This window comes from Protopterus annectens, chromosome 4.part1 (genome assembly GCF_019279795.1).
Source record: "Protopterus annectens isolate FY-2018-M chromosome 4.part1, PAN1.0, whole genome shotgun sequence".
Taxonomy (NCBI): domain Eukaryota; kingdom Metazoa; phylum Chordata; order Ceratodontiformes; family Protopteridae; genus Protopterus; species Protopterus annectens.
In genome coordinates, this window is record NC_056734.1 from 176,327,085 (window position 1) to 176,344,063 (window position 16,979).

A 16,979-nucleotide genomic window follows, 5' to 3' on the forward strand; every position below is an offset into this window, starting at 1 on the left:
GCCCTGTACTTTCAAGTCTGGTACAACCCTACATAAACAGTAGACCCCTTTGGTCTTCTGATAGACTTCTGCTAAAAAGTACCCAAGCTCACAACTATTATGGTGCCTTCCTCTATTCCAATAAAATAGCCAAGCTCTGGAATGCACTCCCTTAGTACATCCAAAGAAAATTCTAACATCTCCTCCTTCAAACAAAACCTAAAAGATTATCTCAACAGCAACAGGCTCTGCCCCTGTATTTCACCTGGGTAATTCCTTTGCAAATGCCTTCTCAACATTGTACGCTCCTCTCTCCCTTAGCTAAAATCCTAAGCCTAGAACTGATTTGACTATATTTCTGACAGAGTCCTGATGATATAATAGAATCAGTTGTTTCTCTTCAATATGTGTTATGTTTCCACAGATTTTAGTTTCTTTTCTGTAGCATCCTTAATTGTACTGTTGTAAATTACTCCTGCCTTGGCTACTTTTTTTTTAATACTTTTTTTTGTAAACTAAATTGTTAATTCACTGGAACTTTTCTCCCCAGGTCTCCACTGAAAATGGGCTGCTGGCCCAGTCGGACACTACCCAGTTAACAAATGTAAATAAATAAATAAATAAATATAAGAACAGCTTATTAAGGCTAACATACTAATCCAAATGATCTACCACAAGACATCTATCAGAAAAAATATTAGTAACTTATAAACTGAAACACTTTTTTCAGTTTATAACTTACTAATATTTATTCTGATAGATGTCTGGTGGTAGATCATTTTGCTAGTTAATTAATTACACATTTTGTTAGTGAGTTGGTTACTTAATAAAGTTTGGATTAGTAGGTTGCACACACACACACACACACACACACATACATATATATATATATATATGTATATATAGTTTTATGGATGTGGTCATTTGACTTGTGCTTAACTTTTTATACTTACTTGAAAGTCCTATCATTGAGATGTAGGCTTTATAGAATTCCTGGATTTGCAAAGACTACCATGCTCTGCACTGGGGATTTCCTCCTGTCTCCACTGTTGTGCAGTTCTGGAGTAAGTATATTTAAGTGTGGGGTGGGGGTGTTGTGACAGAGACCCCTCCCATGTGGAGGTGGTGCTTACTCCCTTGCAAATATGGCTTTCAAACAATCATGTTTCAAGCATTCATATATCTCTGTCACTTTTATTTGATATACATATATATATATATATATATGTGTGTGTGTGTGTGTGTGTGTGTGTGTGTGTGTGTGTGTGTGTGTGTGTGTGTGTGTGTGTAAGCAATAAGCAATGTAGTTATATAATGTTATTAGTAGGTTTTTTCATGCATTCACAAGTATGCTCTTTCTCTAATATATTTACTGTGCATGACCCACTCATAGTTAAGGCCTTATACCATTCAATACTTGCCACTGATTATGACGATGGTTGTAGTTCCTCACTTCACAACCTCCTTGAGGTAAAAGGAGCAGAACACTTAAACACGCATTCAGTAATCACCAACACCAGTCCCTTAGCAACAAGGCTATTAGTTAAGTATTGAAATGCTACACATGTATTTTTAATCCCATCTTTAGCAATGGTGAGGGTTAGCATAAAACTCAAGTTATAATTCTATGATTTATTTGTTTTTAAAAATATATTGACAGATGTGTTCCATCCTCTATACCTTGGCTACCTAATTCATCAAAGAGCCATTAACGATTAATGATACAATAAATGCTGATAAATGCCTCAAATAAATCACAAACTATCATGAAAGTTTATGGAGTTTTTTTTTTTTTTTTCAAGTAGGACACAGTATTATTAAGAGTAGTAAATATACAAAAGAATTTGACAGTGTCCCTTTTGTATAGATGTATCCCAGGGATAATGCATTACTGAACTGAAACTGTATTTCATTTTATTTTATACATATGTTTAAACTAAAACATTACCACTGTGTGCCTAACCCAATAACAACTTAAAGGCATACCAAATTCAATGGTTAGTAGCTTGTTTACTGTGCCAGCTGACATTTGGATTAAAAAGATTTGATAAATCCAGCACCCTCTATCAATGAAAACATAAAGATTGTATTATTTTTTGTTATTCAGCAGAAGAAACCTGATGTGGTTTAGTTTCAGTTTGCAGGCAGTAGTTATTTTTGATTTTGACTGAAATGTACATGAGCATATTCTATGTAATATGGCAAGAAAAACTATACCTGCCCTCAGAACTGATGCAGTGTGCTTTATTTGTCATTTTCTGTGAGTTCAAGAAACATAAGAATAACAGTGTATCTGTATGTCATATTTGCAGAATGAAAAAAAGCAATTTAAAAAGAAATAAAAGCACCATCATATTGAAATTTAAACAGGTATTTTAGCACCTCGAACACATGTTCAAAAAAATTAGTTGCTTCAACACATAGGGATCATTTTTATCCAAGTACATTTTTTCTCCCAGTTTCTATATTATTGTTTTTCCTTGAAGTACTCAAGTAAATGTTTCATATATATGGCATGCAAACATTTAGCATATAGTTTGCTTCTTTGTAAGCAAATCATGAATTGACTGTACCACAAAATTAAAATTACATACCTTGATATACAGCAACTGTTCTAGACAGTAGATGACAACCATAAAATAAAAAATAAGGAATATGATACCACTTAAAAATTGCTAAATAAAATTAAACATGAATTAGATGATGACTGTTAAACGAAAAACATTTATTCCACAGTCTGGTATGATCAAAGGATATAAGAAAATATTATACTGGAATCAGCTTTCTAGACAATGTTGACTGGTACAAACTTTGTGTGGGAGTGGTTCATCTAATTGGAAGCCCATTCAACAAAAGACAGTTTTGTCAAGTTTGCTGCCCTTCACAAAAGCACTGTGATGTGAAGATGTTATATTTAAGTAATTAGTTGAGTGGGTCAGGGTTACAGTGCCTGACCACAAAAGTCAGGGATGCTTCACATCACAGGGAGCAAATTCAGTGAAACTGTCTTTCAACAAATTAGTTCCCAGTATAAAAGATCAAATCACCTTTGTGAGCCTGCAAATGACAAATATCTCTATCATGAAATAAAACAGAGAATAATAAAATAACAGATACTTTTAAGCCATGTATATTTCCTGCTATTAAATCTATTTCATAAGTGTGCTGTAAAACAGAGTTCTCATTTTCATACATTGGCTATACAGCATACAATCAATGTATACTTTGTTTCCTTAGATTGCTTTAAGAAGATTCTTTGTTAGTATTCCATTCATAATAAAACATTTACAATTAACAATCTAAAACTGTAAAATCAGTACATTTTTTTAAATCCATTTTGTTTTCCAACTATACAGATTCTTTACAATGATAGTTTAACTTGTTTTTTGACTTGGTTAGTTCTGCTGGGTTAATGGCCTATTTTCAGGGACATAGCCAGGAAGCAGTTTATTAAAAGGATTAAAATAAACTAAAATTAAAAAAAGTGATAATAATGGTAACACTTTACCATTGAGAAAATACCCCTCAAATGTTTATGCTGATGAAGTAAACTGCAATTATTCTCTACATTTAGCTGTACATATATTTTAAATACTTACAAGTTCATAGGTACTTACTAGGATATTGATCCCATGGCAGTTTTAGCCCTTATAGTTTGCATATAATTAACCCAAAGAAGAGCTGCACAAGGACATATTGAAACAGTATCCCCTATCTATTGGGAACATGAGTGTTAAACTGGGGTGTATTTGCAGTTACCCATCCATTCATCCAAATTACATTTGAACAGAGTATGAGAAGTACTTTGCTTTATGTAGAGTGGAAGAAGGTCCCATGGAAGAGGTATTCTCTGTGATGCAAACTGTCCCTCTAATGTGCTCAATTTACTTTGCAAAAGTTGCTGAGATTCCTTGAGTGCATGCTTATGATAACATTGGATTTGTCAACATGTAATATGTCTGACAGAATAGTGTCTGTTGAGATTCTATACATGAGGCAGAGGTCTTCTCTTAGTACCCTGTATGATACTAAGAAGAGGGTCAAGACTTTGAAGTGGTCTGCACAGCTTTTATGATTGAGGGTTGGTGTAATGGTTAAGGTGGTTGACAGACACAAGATACAGAGTTTGATTCTTACCTATGGGAATTAAAATTGGTTAGGTTCACAGTGGCCTATTAAGAAAGCTAGCCCTTTAGTTAGCTATGAATTTATGAAAACATGAATCTAAGGAAATGGGAAAATGGAAATTTTGTGGGATGTTGACATAATGGCTAAGGCATTTACCTTACAGACACAAGGTGAAGGGTTTGATTCGCACATGGGATAATTGGCTAGGCTTAAAATGCCCCACAAGAGGAGTTAGCCTAGTACTAATTTATGAACCTCTGAATCAGGCCCTTGATTATTTTACTGAGAAAGCAGTGTGCTCATTCCAGTTGTGACATATGTTTTGACAGGTATATATTGAAAGAGGCTTTATATTCAATATTTGGCCGAAAGATTGCAGACTACAGTGGAATACTAGATATAAGCTATGCAATGAAAAAGGACTTCCTTACAACCGTGGCTACATGATCATCAAAGGGCAGTTCATTGTAGACATAGGTTCTCCGATCCCTAATTATGAGACCCAATTTTCAATCAATAACTTCATGTTCACTAAAATGAGGCGCACATTAAAACATACTTTGTGCAGCTACATTTGAAAGAACTTATAGTATGTTATCAAATGTTTTAAACAGCATCTTTGTTAAGAAAGATACACTTCAATAACAGCACATGATCTGAAGTGTTTCATGACAAATGTATGAAACTATGAGTATGATTTCTTAACAGCAGGAAGATTATTAAACAACATTTTACTGTATATAACAATAATCCAGAACAAAAGTTATAAGCAAACATTCATAGTAGACTCAAAGACAAATCAAATCAGATCATATGTCTGATAGCTAAATTTTTTTTTTATCCGAATGGCCATCATCATCCATGATTCATCCGGAAAAATGTAATTTTTTTTTTTATTTTCTTCAATGTTCATCTTGATTCAATTATGCTGACATAGTCAGACATATCAGGTAATGTTAATGAGGAAAAAATAATGGCAGGAATCTTTAATGAGAAAAAAAGGCATAGAAAACAATCGCATCTCTAAAGAAAATGATGCATACTATGTCACACTTCCTTCCAAAACATGAGTGAGCCATGTAGTGCCTATACTAAAAGTAATGAATTTATTTTCTGAATTGTTCTTCACACTTCAAAGGCACATGTATAGCTTACCACTGATATAATATGTACAAGTCACTCTTTGGAAATGTTCCTCATATTGCATGTGGGCTACTGAATCTGGCATATATGACAGTCACACTGCCTTAGTCCTCTGCGCATCAAAAAGGAGGTATGCATAAATCTGCAAATGTCCTCCCATGAAGCATAGCAAAGGAATAAGAGTTGCTTGGAAACATAACTTCATGAATATATCAATCTTGTAGACCTGGGTTGCAATCCTTCAGGAGCGGGAACATGTCTTGGTTCAGTCTGTAGTACACGGAATATAAGCTCCACATCTGGCAACAAAACAGCGTCTGTGTATAACAATAAATTAATGTCAAATCAAGCTGCACTTGCTTAAGAATGTAAAGGTGAATAAATAGAATGTTCTCCTTCTAGCTGGGTACTGTTGTCTTGTGACGAAAGTTGAGGAAGACCACCTGTAAAAAGAAAACACAGTTACAAAGTACAATGCAAATGTACAGACCACATGTTTATCCTTATATGGTAGTAGAAAATATCACATTTGTGTAATTGTTCTTCATTTATAAACCTACTCCAGATTTAGACAGGCATCTGTTGTGTCAGTCAATGGTCTTTACCTTACTTCAGAGTATTCCATATTACTTTAAGAAATTTGTTATATACTACCTTATGACTCAGCAGTTATTCAGTTGGAAATTCATACCTGTACTGTTAGCTTTGCTAGCTAAAATACAATATTTGTGTATCATATTCTAGACTGCTTGCACAGAGATATATATGGAGAGTTACTGGATTCTCAATAGGAAATAAGAAAACATGACATGGTAAAGAGATGTATCTCACATACGATGATCCTTTTTCATTCTTTCTTGCTGCTAACTTCAGATAATTAAGGCTACTCCAATTCTATTAGTGCTACACTGTTCTCTGATTTAGGAATGAAGGCTGAACAGAATAGGCCTAATTGTCATCAAAACACTGGAATTAAAAATGACTGGATTGTCATTTTGTAAAGCCTTACCCATATGCCTCTCCCTCTGTGTCATGGCATGCAATGTATTAGTGCCTGAAGTATATATATCTACTTAGCCGTATGTGTCATGTTGAACAGATCATCTTTTAAATATTGAAATCTTACAAGATTGAAGACCAGAAGATCGAGATCAGAAAGCCAAAACTTTAAAATACTGAAAGGTCAGAAGACTGAAGGTTCAGAATGTCTAGTATCAGAAGATTGAAATTTAAAGCACCAATGTCTTAATATCAATATTAGCATAGGAAACTCATAGTTAGTGTTTGTCAATGCAGTATGTCCCTTTAAATTTGTAGAGAAAGTATGTGAGCAAATATGGTGGACGTTTTGTACACTCTCGGCAGTAGTGGATGCATGTGCCATACTATAAGGTAAGAGAAAGGTACATGCCCTTTTCTTCACTGTAGTGCGATCCTGGAGTTGGTATATATAGTTAGGGGTGTGGGGGGGTGTAGCCCCCACTTTGTTTGGTTTTAGATAGTTCAGTTTGTTGAGGGAAGATTAGTTAGTAGTCATTTAATGTTGTAAATAGTTTTTGTTGTGTTTTATTTTGTATAGTATTACTTTGGTGAAGTGGGTTGTATGTGCAGTTTGGGTTTGGTATTTTGGGCATTGGTGTTGAATGGTTTCAGTATTATAAGATTTCAGTTTTCCAGTCTCAATCTTTTGGTCTTCGATCATGTGAGGTTTCGGTATTTAAAAGTAGATCTGTTGAAACATTCTTGCAATAGCCCACTCTCATTACTGCAGATGCACCATCTCAAATGCTACAGAAGAACACTAGACAAAATACCCGACTCACACAGAAAATGTGGTCTTCAGATATTTATCACCCAGCTGACCCTCAAGTTAGACTGCAATTACTGTTATTGCAGACTATAATATTCTTTCAGCATCACAGGAATGGCTGTGCTTCATTATTCATTGGCACTGGCCAAGTAATCTAATTGAAAAAGCTGTGCTTGTGAAACTATGCAGTGCTTACCTGAGTACTGTTTCAGTGTTAACAGACTCTGTCTTGATATTGTAAGTGTTTAATGTTCAGTGCAATGGTTATGACCACCAAGGAGTTTCCCTCCATAAACTTATTCAGCAGCCCATTTGTCTAAGCCTGTCTTAAATACAGCAAGACAGGAATATACTTGAATACTTCATGGTAATGAATTCAACAACCTTAATTCAACAACTTTAATTTTAATATTTTTGTTATATAGGATATCAGTTCTTTCCTCTCAATTAATGAAAAGCAATCCAACACACACACACACACACACACACACACACACACACACACACACCTACATATATAATAATGTGTGTGTGTGTGTGTGTGTGTGTGTGTGTGTGTGTGTGTGTGTGTGTGTGTGTGTGTGTGTGTGTGTGTGTGTGTGTGTGGCTATTCATCATTTCCACATCTGACTTCATAAACACATCAAGTTTAAATACTTTGATGCAAGGTCTTGACGTGTAGTGCACAGATTTTCTAAATGGCAGTATGATTGTTGGCATTCATCAGACCTATCATTGAGTACAAGGCCCCTCTTTTGGTACGTACCTAACCAGGTATATCCCACAATTGGAATGTCTACAGAGGCTCCTCACTAAAAGACTACAGGGCATAAGTAAAATGGCCTATGCAGACTGCCTCAAAGCCCTATTCCTTGTATTCTGTCACCTACAGACTTTTGAGGGAATTCTATGCCTGGCATATAGGGCATTGTCAGACCCCACTCTGATGGACCACCTGCATATGCACAAAACAAACAGCTCTAGAATTACCCATTCTAAAACTTAAACCTTGCCTGTGATCTGTGATATAAATAGGACCTGCTTGAGAGATAGGTATGTATCCCAGAGATTACCCCATGTATGGAACAAGCTCCCCATCCATATGAAGCAGAGTTCCTCCCTAACCCAATTCAAGTGCAACTTGGAGAACTGGATGGGAAACCAGAAATTCATCCCTGGTTTGGCACCTATGTCTCTAATGGACACATGTAGCCTGTAAATGGTTCCTCCCCAGGCCTATGCTTACACTTATCAAGGGTATTTATTTTATTTATTATTTATTTATTTTAGTTTGATGACTGGGGAAGTTCACTGGACCTAAAATGAGCCTGTTTTCAGTAGAGGGCCAGGGAGAAAAGCTCCAGTAACAATGACAAACATATTAGCATATACACATACAAAGCAAATAAGTCATACAGCTTTATGCAGCATTCTACAGTAAAACATTCTACATTCTACAATAATAATAATAAAATGTAGCAACTGTACAGTCTAAGAGTCATTAACAGTGAATTACAATTGAAATTTTACATTCCACAATAACAGTAAAAATCTAGCAACAGAGCAGTCTAAGGGTCATTAACAGTGAATTACAACTGAGGACGAGAAATTGCTGGAAATAAACTATTAACAAAATTTGGAGTTTAAGGAGGAGCAGGAGGGCAAATGATGTGAGTGCAGAGATGATGCACAGAGTTAGAAGGTGGGTTTTGATATAGGGGGGTCCTATGTGAGGAAGGAGCAAGGACATTCCCACTTTGAAGATAGGTAGGAATGGAGGAGGGATTTAAAGTTATAGTGGTTATGAGTAATTTCTAAGGGAGGGAGGAAGAGAGTTCCATAGTTTACTAAGGAGCAGGATAGCAGAGAGTGTCCAGGTGGTTGTAAAAGTTTGTAGATTTTGAGCAGGTTCTGATTTTCTGACCTAAGTGAGAGATTAGGAATATAAGGGGTTAAGGAGGTGAAGCGAGAGGGACAGGAGGATTGGTTAAATATGAGCTTATGGGCAGTGGTGAGTTTAAGGAGGTTCAAATAGTTGGGAAGCTTGAGCCACTGCAGTGAGTGGAGGAAGATGCAGTGATGGGAGGAGTTCCTAGAGTTGGTGGCAAATTTGCAGATTTTATTGTAGCAGGTTTCTAATTTAGTTTGAAAGCCGAGCTGAAGATTCAAGAACAGAGGAACACCATACATTAGGGAGGGGAGAAGGTATGTGGAGGCGAGGATCTTTCTGGTGGAAGGAGTGAGATAATGGTTATACCTATATAGGAGTCCCTCATTTTGTGTGTGTGTGTGTTTTTTTTTATGTTAGTTTGGATGCGGATATCGAATTTTATATGTTCATCAATAATGACGCTGAGCAGTTTGGTGTGCGGGACAATTTCAATGGAGGTGTTAGTCTGGCTTATGATCTTGAAGGAGTTTTTATCAATGGGGAGTGTTTATATGGGGAAAAAAATCATTAATTTGGTTTTATTGGCATTGAGGGCAAGGCAGTTATTTTGCATCCAGGTTTCACTGTTCAGAGAAAGCAGACTGGGTTATATGCAGAAGGTCGGAAGGGGTGTCAGCTGTGAGCAGATGATTGTTGAATCATTGGCATACTGGATTAGTGTATAATTTGAGATGGAGTGGTGAATATATTGAAAAGTAAGAGGCCAAGGACAGAACCTTGGGGTACCCCACTACGGGTGTATAGAAAGGAAGAGGTGGAATATTTCCATTTAACAGCTTGTCTTTTGGAGAGGTAGGTGGTGAACCAAGCTATGGTGGAAGGGGAGAGATTGAGGGAGGAGAGTTGTCATAGGAGTATAGGGTGGGAGATGGTGTAGAAGGCTTTGGAAAGGTTTAGCAACAAGGTTGATATGATTTTGCCAGAGTCACGAGCATGGTTAATGGACTCAAGGAAGGACAGGAGTGCAGTGATGGTACTGTAGGCAGGACAGAATCCATGTTGTGTGGGGGTTAGGAGGTTGTTTTGTGTTAGATAAGGCATCAATTGTAAGTGAATACATTTTTCCAAGACTTTTAAGAGTGATGAAAGTATGGAAATAGAACAGAAATTAGTGGTGCCAGTGTTTTTACTGCCTTTATAGAGGGGAATGATGAATGCTTGTCTCCAAAGTGAGGGAACATAAGGTATCAGAACTTGTCAGATATTTGGGATGCATGGCTAGGCTTAAAAAGGCCCTTGTGGCCGTTACCCTAGTAAACACCTATGAACCTGCTTCTTCTGCATATGCAGCTATTCTTCCTACCGTTAGAGGAGGTAACAGGTCATTTGACAGATACATTTCTGTTCCTAGTTTTTATACAGTGGTCAGTCAATGCATCACCAAACACTAGTAAGATATTTTCATTAATGAGACACTTGAAAATAGCATCATTCTCATAAGTCTATATGTAACCAAGTATAAATTTAATGTCTTATGCCTATTCTCATAAGGAAAACCACAAAGACCAGCTGTCTGTCTTGTAAATGCTCTCTGAATTCCTTCAGCCTATAAACATAGGACTTGGTATAAAGACATGCCATTTCCACCATAATCTATATGTGACAAACTAAGGGTGATGTACACAGGTAACACCACCTTGCTGTCCCTGCTACTAACAGTTGTCAAAACATCCTTCATCATCCCATAACATTTACGCATTACAACAGATGTAAGGTTGCTGAATTTATACTGGCTAGCTGTAGTTACCTCTAAATCTTTAACACTGATGCTGCTGTTCATAGTCTATCACATAAAGATACCCATGGTTTAATATCCCCAAATGAATAAGACTGTACTTTCCAGGATTAAATTACACCTTATCAGCCATGGACCAGAAATACATATCATCCTCATACCTCTACAGGATACTATGATCAGCGGTCACTCTCCCTGCCATCCCAGTCCACACATTACTGAAGAAAGGGATGGTAAACAAAGCGACTAATCAAAAAAGGCCCCACCACAGAGCCCTGCACAATACCAATGTCTACAATAACTTCATCGGAGTACTTATTCCTCACCCTTACTTTGTAACTTCTGCCTCACAGCCAGTTTGCAACCATACAATAATGGATCTGTCTATCTTCAGTCTTTCCATCACCTCAAAATATGATTATGTAAATACAATCCAGTGTCTTACTTAAAACTAAGTAGAGAAACTCTCCAATAAGATCCTATTCAAAAGCATCAACCACGATGGTGCAAAAATTGAATAAGGTTGCTTAGGCAATGTCTTCCATGTATGAGCCCATGCTGGGAAATATTTTATAACTCTCCTGGGGTAACAGATAGCAGAGCTAGTATTACTCCCTCAAATGTCTTCCCAATTATGCTTGTAAGACTTACTGGGCAATAATTACAAAGTGGTACCTTAACTGTTACCCTTTGGAATTAGAATTAGTGGGGTGTTTTCTGAAATTTCAGCATCAGAGCCACTGTACAGGGTAGCCTGAAAAAGGCAGTTATGGTAGTTTACCATTTTTAGAAATATGTTAACTAAAACATACCCATTATATTCATCAGGGCTAGCTGCAGTATTACATCTGTTGCCTTAATGGTTGTTTCAACTGACTCTATCTGAACACTGGGGAAGACTATAATATTGCTATTACTCTTTCTAGCTACTGCATTGCTGTTGGAATTATAAATATAAAAAATGCTTAGACAAAGTATTTGCATCACTGGATTGTTCAAAAGTCACTGAATTATCCACCAGGTCAGTATTCCTGTACTCCCATCCCACACTACCCCACCCTTCAGAGATAGCAAACATTTAAAGAAGGCTTAGCAGTTTTTCTTTATGTGAACATATAGTTTATTTTCATAACTCACCTTTTTATCTTCTAATTTTTTTAGACTTTTGTAGATTTCTGAAGCTTATTTTGCACTTATGAGATGGAAATTGCTTGAACATACTCCAAAAAGTATATAGCATGTACTAATAAACTGCTTTAAAACTCTTTCATAGTGTTTCATTACAGTGTGCATAATTCAAGGAATGCATCATCACTAGAAAGATTCAGTAAAGAATTTTAAGTATTTGATATTAATCAATACTACATACCTTCTTCACATGTAGGCCCCCAAAAGTTATAGGGGCAGGTGCATCTTCCATTGTGGGAATTGCACTGGGCCTTGTTAGAACACTGACAGGTTAAGGAACAGTTGGGACCATACATATTTCCACTGCATTCTGTTAAAATAATATGTAAAAAGAAAATGATGTACTAGATATCTGTCCAATAAGCTATCAGTTACTTTTGCTACCCTGACTGGTACAAAGAAAACACTTGTAAGGTTTCAGTGATAATATTATTTAATTAAGCAAATACAACAGCTATCTTAAATGCAGCACAAAACACTATATCAGAAATACAGATAAGACAAAATATGCATGATCTGGTATGATGTTTTTGTTTATAAAATGTGAAGCTCGGCTAAATCTTTAAAAATTAAACCAGTTTCAGAATGCCAAGATGGTGGTAGTGGTATTATGAGCAGTTGAAAACAGATGGATGGTGTAGTGGTGCAGCAGTAGCATTGATGCCTCACAGTAAGAAGTTCTCCAGTTCGATTCTCAGCTGGAGTGCCTTCTGTGTGTAGTCTGCATGTCCTCCCTGTGCTCATGTGGGTTTTCTCCGGGTACTCCGGTTTCCTCCCACGTTACAAAGACATGCGTTTGGTGCGTTTCTCCCTGGCCTTCACTGAAAATTGGATTCATTCCAAGTTGAACTTTCCTGGTAAACAAATGTTAAAAAAATAAATAAATAAATCTCTGGACTGAGGGCAATTAAAATCAAAAAAAGCCTGTAAACTGCAATACATTGTTAACAGAAATAGGTTGCTCAATTGTCTATTACATCCAGAAAGTCAATAATGAAGTAAAAAAGTAAAGTAAAAGGGCAAACTATGAAAAGCTCGAAGTGGACAGAAAGCATGTGGAGCAGATGGCATAAAAGCAGGTCGTATTGGCAGCTAAAGGAGAAAATTCCTTAGTCACCAATTAGATATACATTGACTGAATGCACTCTAAGATTTTCAAGATAAGTGGACTGCTGCTGGAATAAAATGAGGCAAATAACAGAAAGTTGCAGGTACCACAAAACATTTTAACCATGTATTCAGGGGAAATAACTGGTGTTCAATCTGCCTAAGAGATGATGAAAGAAAAGATGGAGAAACACTGATTAAAATATGAGCCAATAGCACAGAAACTGACTGAACTCAAAGACTGGTCATATAAAAACGATGTGAGATTTACATAAGTTGCTGATGGTGCAGTGGTGCAGCGGTAGCATTGTTGCCTCACAGCAACAGGTTCTCCAGTTTAATTCTCAGCTGGGGTGCCTTCTGTGTGGAGTCTTCATGTCCTCCCTGCATTCATGTGGGTTTCCTCCGGGTGCTCCGGTTTCCTCCCACATCACAAAGACATGCATCTGGAGTGTTTCTCCCCAGGCCTCCACTGAAAATTGTCTTCGTTCCAAGTCGGACTTTCTTGGTTAACAAATGTTAAATAAATAAAATAAGAACAAATCAAAAGGAAGGACTGTAATGCTTTTATGAAAAGATGCCTTAGCACATGGACATGGCTTTCTGTTGATGATGTTAAAAATAGAGCGTGTAGAGGAAATATTCCTAATTTACATGAGAAGTATAGTGATTAATCCACAGACATCCCATCTAAAAGAATAATTTTACAGGGCAGACACACAAGACTTAAAATAATAATGGAAGAATAATAGACAGGAATCAAAGCGGAACAAACGACTCTTCAAAAACCAACGTAATGATAAGTAACACAACCAGTATGATGAGTCGAACACAGCTAGAAAATTCTCTTTCTTCAAAAAGTTCACAAACTGTAACTATTTAACTCTCTCTGTAACAGTTATTTAAAAATAAAAATTAATACATCTCTCAAAACGAACACTTAAAGGTTCCTCTTCTTGGCTCCCCTTGATATGTGGTGCACATCAAGCATGACCATTGCCCCCATTATTGTTTATCTTGGGTATAGAAACCTTTGTTTTAAACTGAGAAATTATGTATATATCTGTTCACTTCTGTTGAGCATAAACCATGTGACTACTCTTTACACTGATTACATCAGACTGACTTTCCCTAATCCTACTAATGATGTGACTATTAAAATTTGGAATCTTTTTGGCAGTTTTGATTTCATTTACTGGTTGGAATTAATCAGACACTTTCTATAGATACTTCTTTTACTCTTTTAATAAATGAATGTAGACCTAAGGAGTGCATATCTTCTTCTGTGAAATATTTATGAGTAGAAGTAACATCAACTAGGTAGCAAATAATAAAACATTTGATAAACTGATTAAGTCTTATTCTTTAATGCTATGTTAATAGTAACACTAACAAAGGGAAATAATATTAATTACTAAAATCTTTATCCCATGATTGCCTGTAGGGTACATCCATCCCACAGAGTAGACAGTGGAGACAAATTGTATCTAGGTATTGTTAGAGTCCAAAGGTTAGATTTTCAGTATGGGAAAGATATAGACATCTGGGATGTCCACAGTTTATGGATATACATCTGTATGTTTTGGCAGCTAAGATTTACAAGAATGTATTCTAGACGCATCCTCAATGCAATGCCTCTCTGAAACTTCAGGCAGTAATAGTTTTAATAGACGTTTTGACACCCTGAATGTGTAAAAGTTAGAAAAAAGGGAATGCAGATGTACGGATGGATTAGAGATAATTCCCACATTTCTAAAAGTTTTATTTTCTTTAGTTTTTTTTTTTTTTTTTGCTAACTGATATTCCCTTACTGTTAAGATTTACATTAAAGCTTACATACATTTAAAATATTTTAAGGAGAATGCGTTTCCCCCCACAGAATCATTTAGGATTTCTAAATATTAAAATGCAGATAACTGTTGATGGGATGCTCACAATGTAGTCATGCAGATTTAATTAAAAACATGTTTGTCACAAGAAAGGATTAAACTGCGGGATGCATGTAATACAGGAATGTGTCTTAAGTGATTATTTTGCATTGCCAGAAGGAACTACTTCAATGGGTGTTAATTTCAACAATAAAACGAGTAGTTACTAAAAGACTTCATCTTCAAGACAAATATTAAAACCTAAAATTAAATTAAACTTCAGTAAGCTATCTTGTTATAGCAGAAACCCATTCATTAAAACTGCTTAACAATAATATAAAAATAACAGAATTGCAACCATATTATTAGCTGGAGGTAGGGTATGTAAATAAGTGATACATTTTTGAAGTCTTCAAATATGAATGAAAGTAATACATACTGAGATATTACTACTTTCTGCCTACAAGAAGATATTTCAGCTGGACACAAATACTAGGACAAACATACCATATCAAATCTAGGTATAGGCAAACAATCTGATGCAAATAAACTCACAAAAATGCAATGTTTCAAAAAAAAATACCATCAAAGTAGTTCTGTTTTTAAACACATGCTGACTCTTTCCCAGAGGAAATCAAGTTAGGACTACATTGCTAGGTCAAAGCATTAATGCTCTTTGTTAAACCTGCCAGGTACGATCATTGTCTTTGATTTCTGCTGTTTAATATAGATGTTCAAAGGGGTTGGGAGGGTGGCCAAATGGTTAAGGTGTTTGCCTTACAAACACAAGGTGTAGGGTTTGAGTCTAACAAGGGATAATTGGCTAGGCTTAAAATGGCTAGCAAGGGCAGTTGGCTTAGTACTAACCTATGAACCTATGAACCTAAAAGTCTAGGACTGCTTACAATATACCTGCTTTCTCTGAGACAAAGACAGGAATATGTGGTTAACTTCCTTATGTTCAACTAACACTGTCTGCTGCTGAAGCAAGAAAATTACTTTCGGTATTGTATATTTAAAAAAAGACTACTATATATCCAATGATTGCTGGGGTGCCTTCTGTGTGGAGTCTGCATGTCTACCCTGTGGTCACATGGGTTTTCTCTGGGTGCTCCGGTTTCCTCCCAAATCCCAAAGATATGCTGTAGGTGGATTGAACAGTCTAAGTTGGCCCTAGGCATGAGTGCGTGCACATGTGTGCCTTTTGTGGACGGTTGGGTGCTGGGCTGGCAACTCGACACCTTAAAACTCCACTGCGAATCATGCGCAGACAGGTGATCCGCTGTGGCAACCCCTAACCGGGGAAAGCCGAAAGAAGAAGACTATTTATCCAATGATTATTGTCTGAAGATATCATCCTTACATGTCTCTTAAAAGTCCTCTACTGCAAGCCACTAAACAAATGTGTGTGTATATATCTATTAATCCATATCCATCTATATATCTATATCTACCTATCTATATAGATAGGTATATATATATATATATATATATATATATATATATATATTATATATGTGTGTGTGTGTGTGTGTGTGTGTGTGTGTGTGTGTGTGTGTGTTTGTGTTACCCTGCATCTTCTGGGAATGGTAAAACATAAATGTCTTCTCATTACAAACAGATATTTACTAAAACAAATCAGTGCCATCTGAAAGTAGCATGTGGTCTGATTATTTCTGACAAAACCTGATGAAATACTGAGGTTTGTCATGAAATATGAACTCTTTCATCTGACCTATATTAAGACGTGGCACTTCTTGAATAAGTCTGAAAACAACAGGATTTTGAACAGTAGGATGGAAAGTGACCTGAACATTTCAATGGATTAACTGCTTGTGAGGGGGTTTTCATTATTCCAGTAATCTTCATAATCCTTTAAAGAGTCCATTTGTGCTGTACAGCACACACTAAAATGGAGATGAGGCTTGACGTAGTCTACACATTTCTAATTTACTGCCACACAATTTTACTGGACCCACTTCTGTTGACTTACAGGGTAAATTTGTTGCTGATTCTGTCACCTAGCTACAGTCTTACCAGAAAATACAGTTAAGTTTGATAGCAGTTCAG

General features: G+C 36.3%; 1 protein-coding gene across 1 annotated transcript in view; it reads right to left on the bottom strand.

The window, feature by feature from the left end:
* Nucleotides 1-2,211: 2,211 nt before the first annotated feature.
* The window catches only part of LOC122801191 (multiple epidermal growth factor-like domains protein 6), a gene marked incomplete at its 5' end in the record, with an annotated part of 1,094,182 nt that continues 1,079,414 nt past the window's right edge, over nucleotides 2,212-16,979 (bottom strand). Inside the window, 2 exons of the mRNA XM_044070750.1 lie at nucleotides 2,212-5,693; nucleotides 12,116-12,244. Of these exons, the coding sequence (XP_043926685.1) occupies nucleotides 5,611-5,693; nucleotides 12,116-12,244 (212 nt within the window). The remainder of the gene's footprint in view (nucleotides 5,694-12,115; nucleotides 12,245-16,979) is intronic.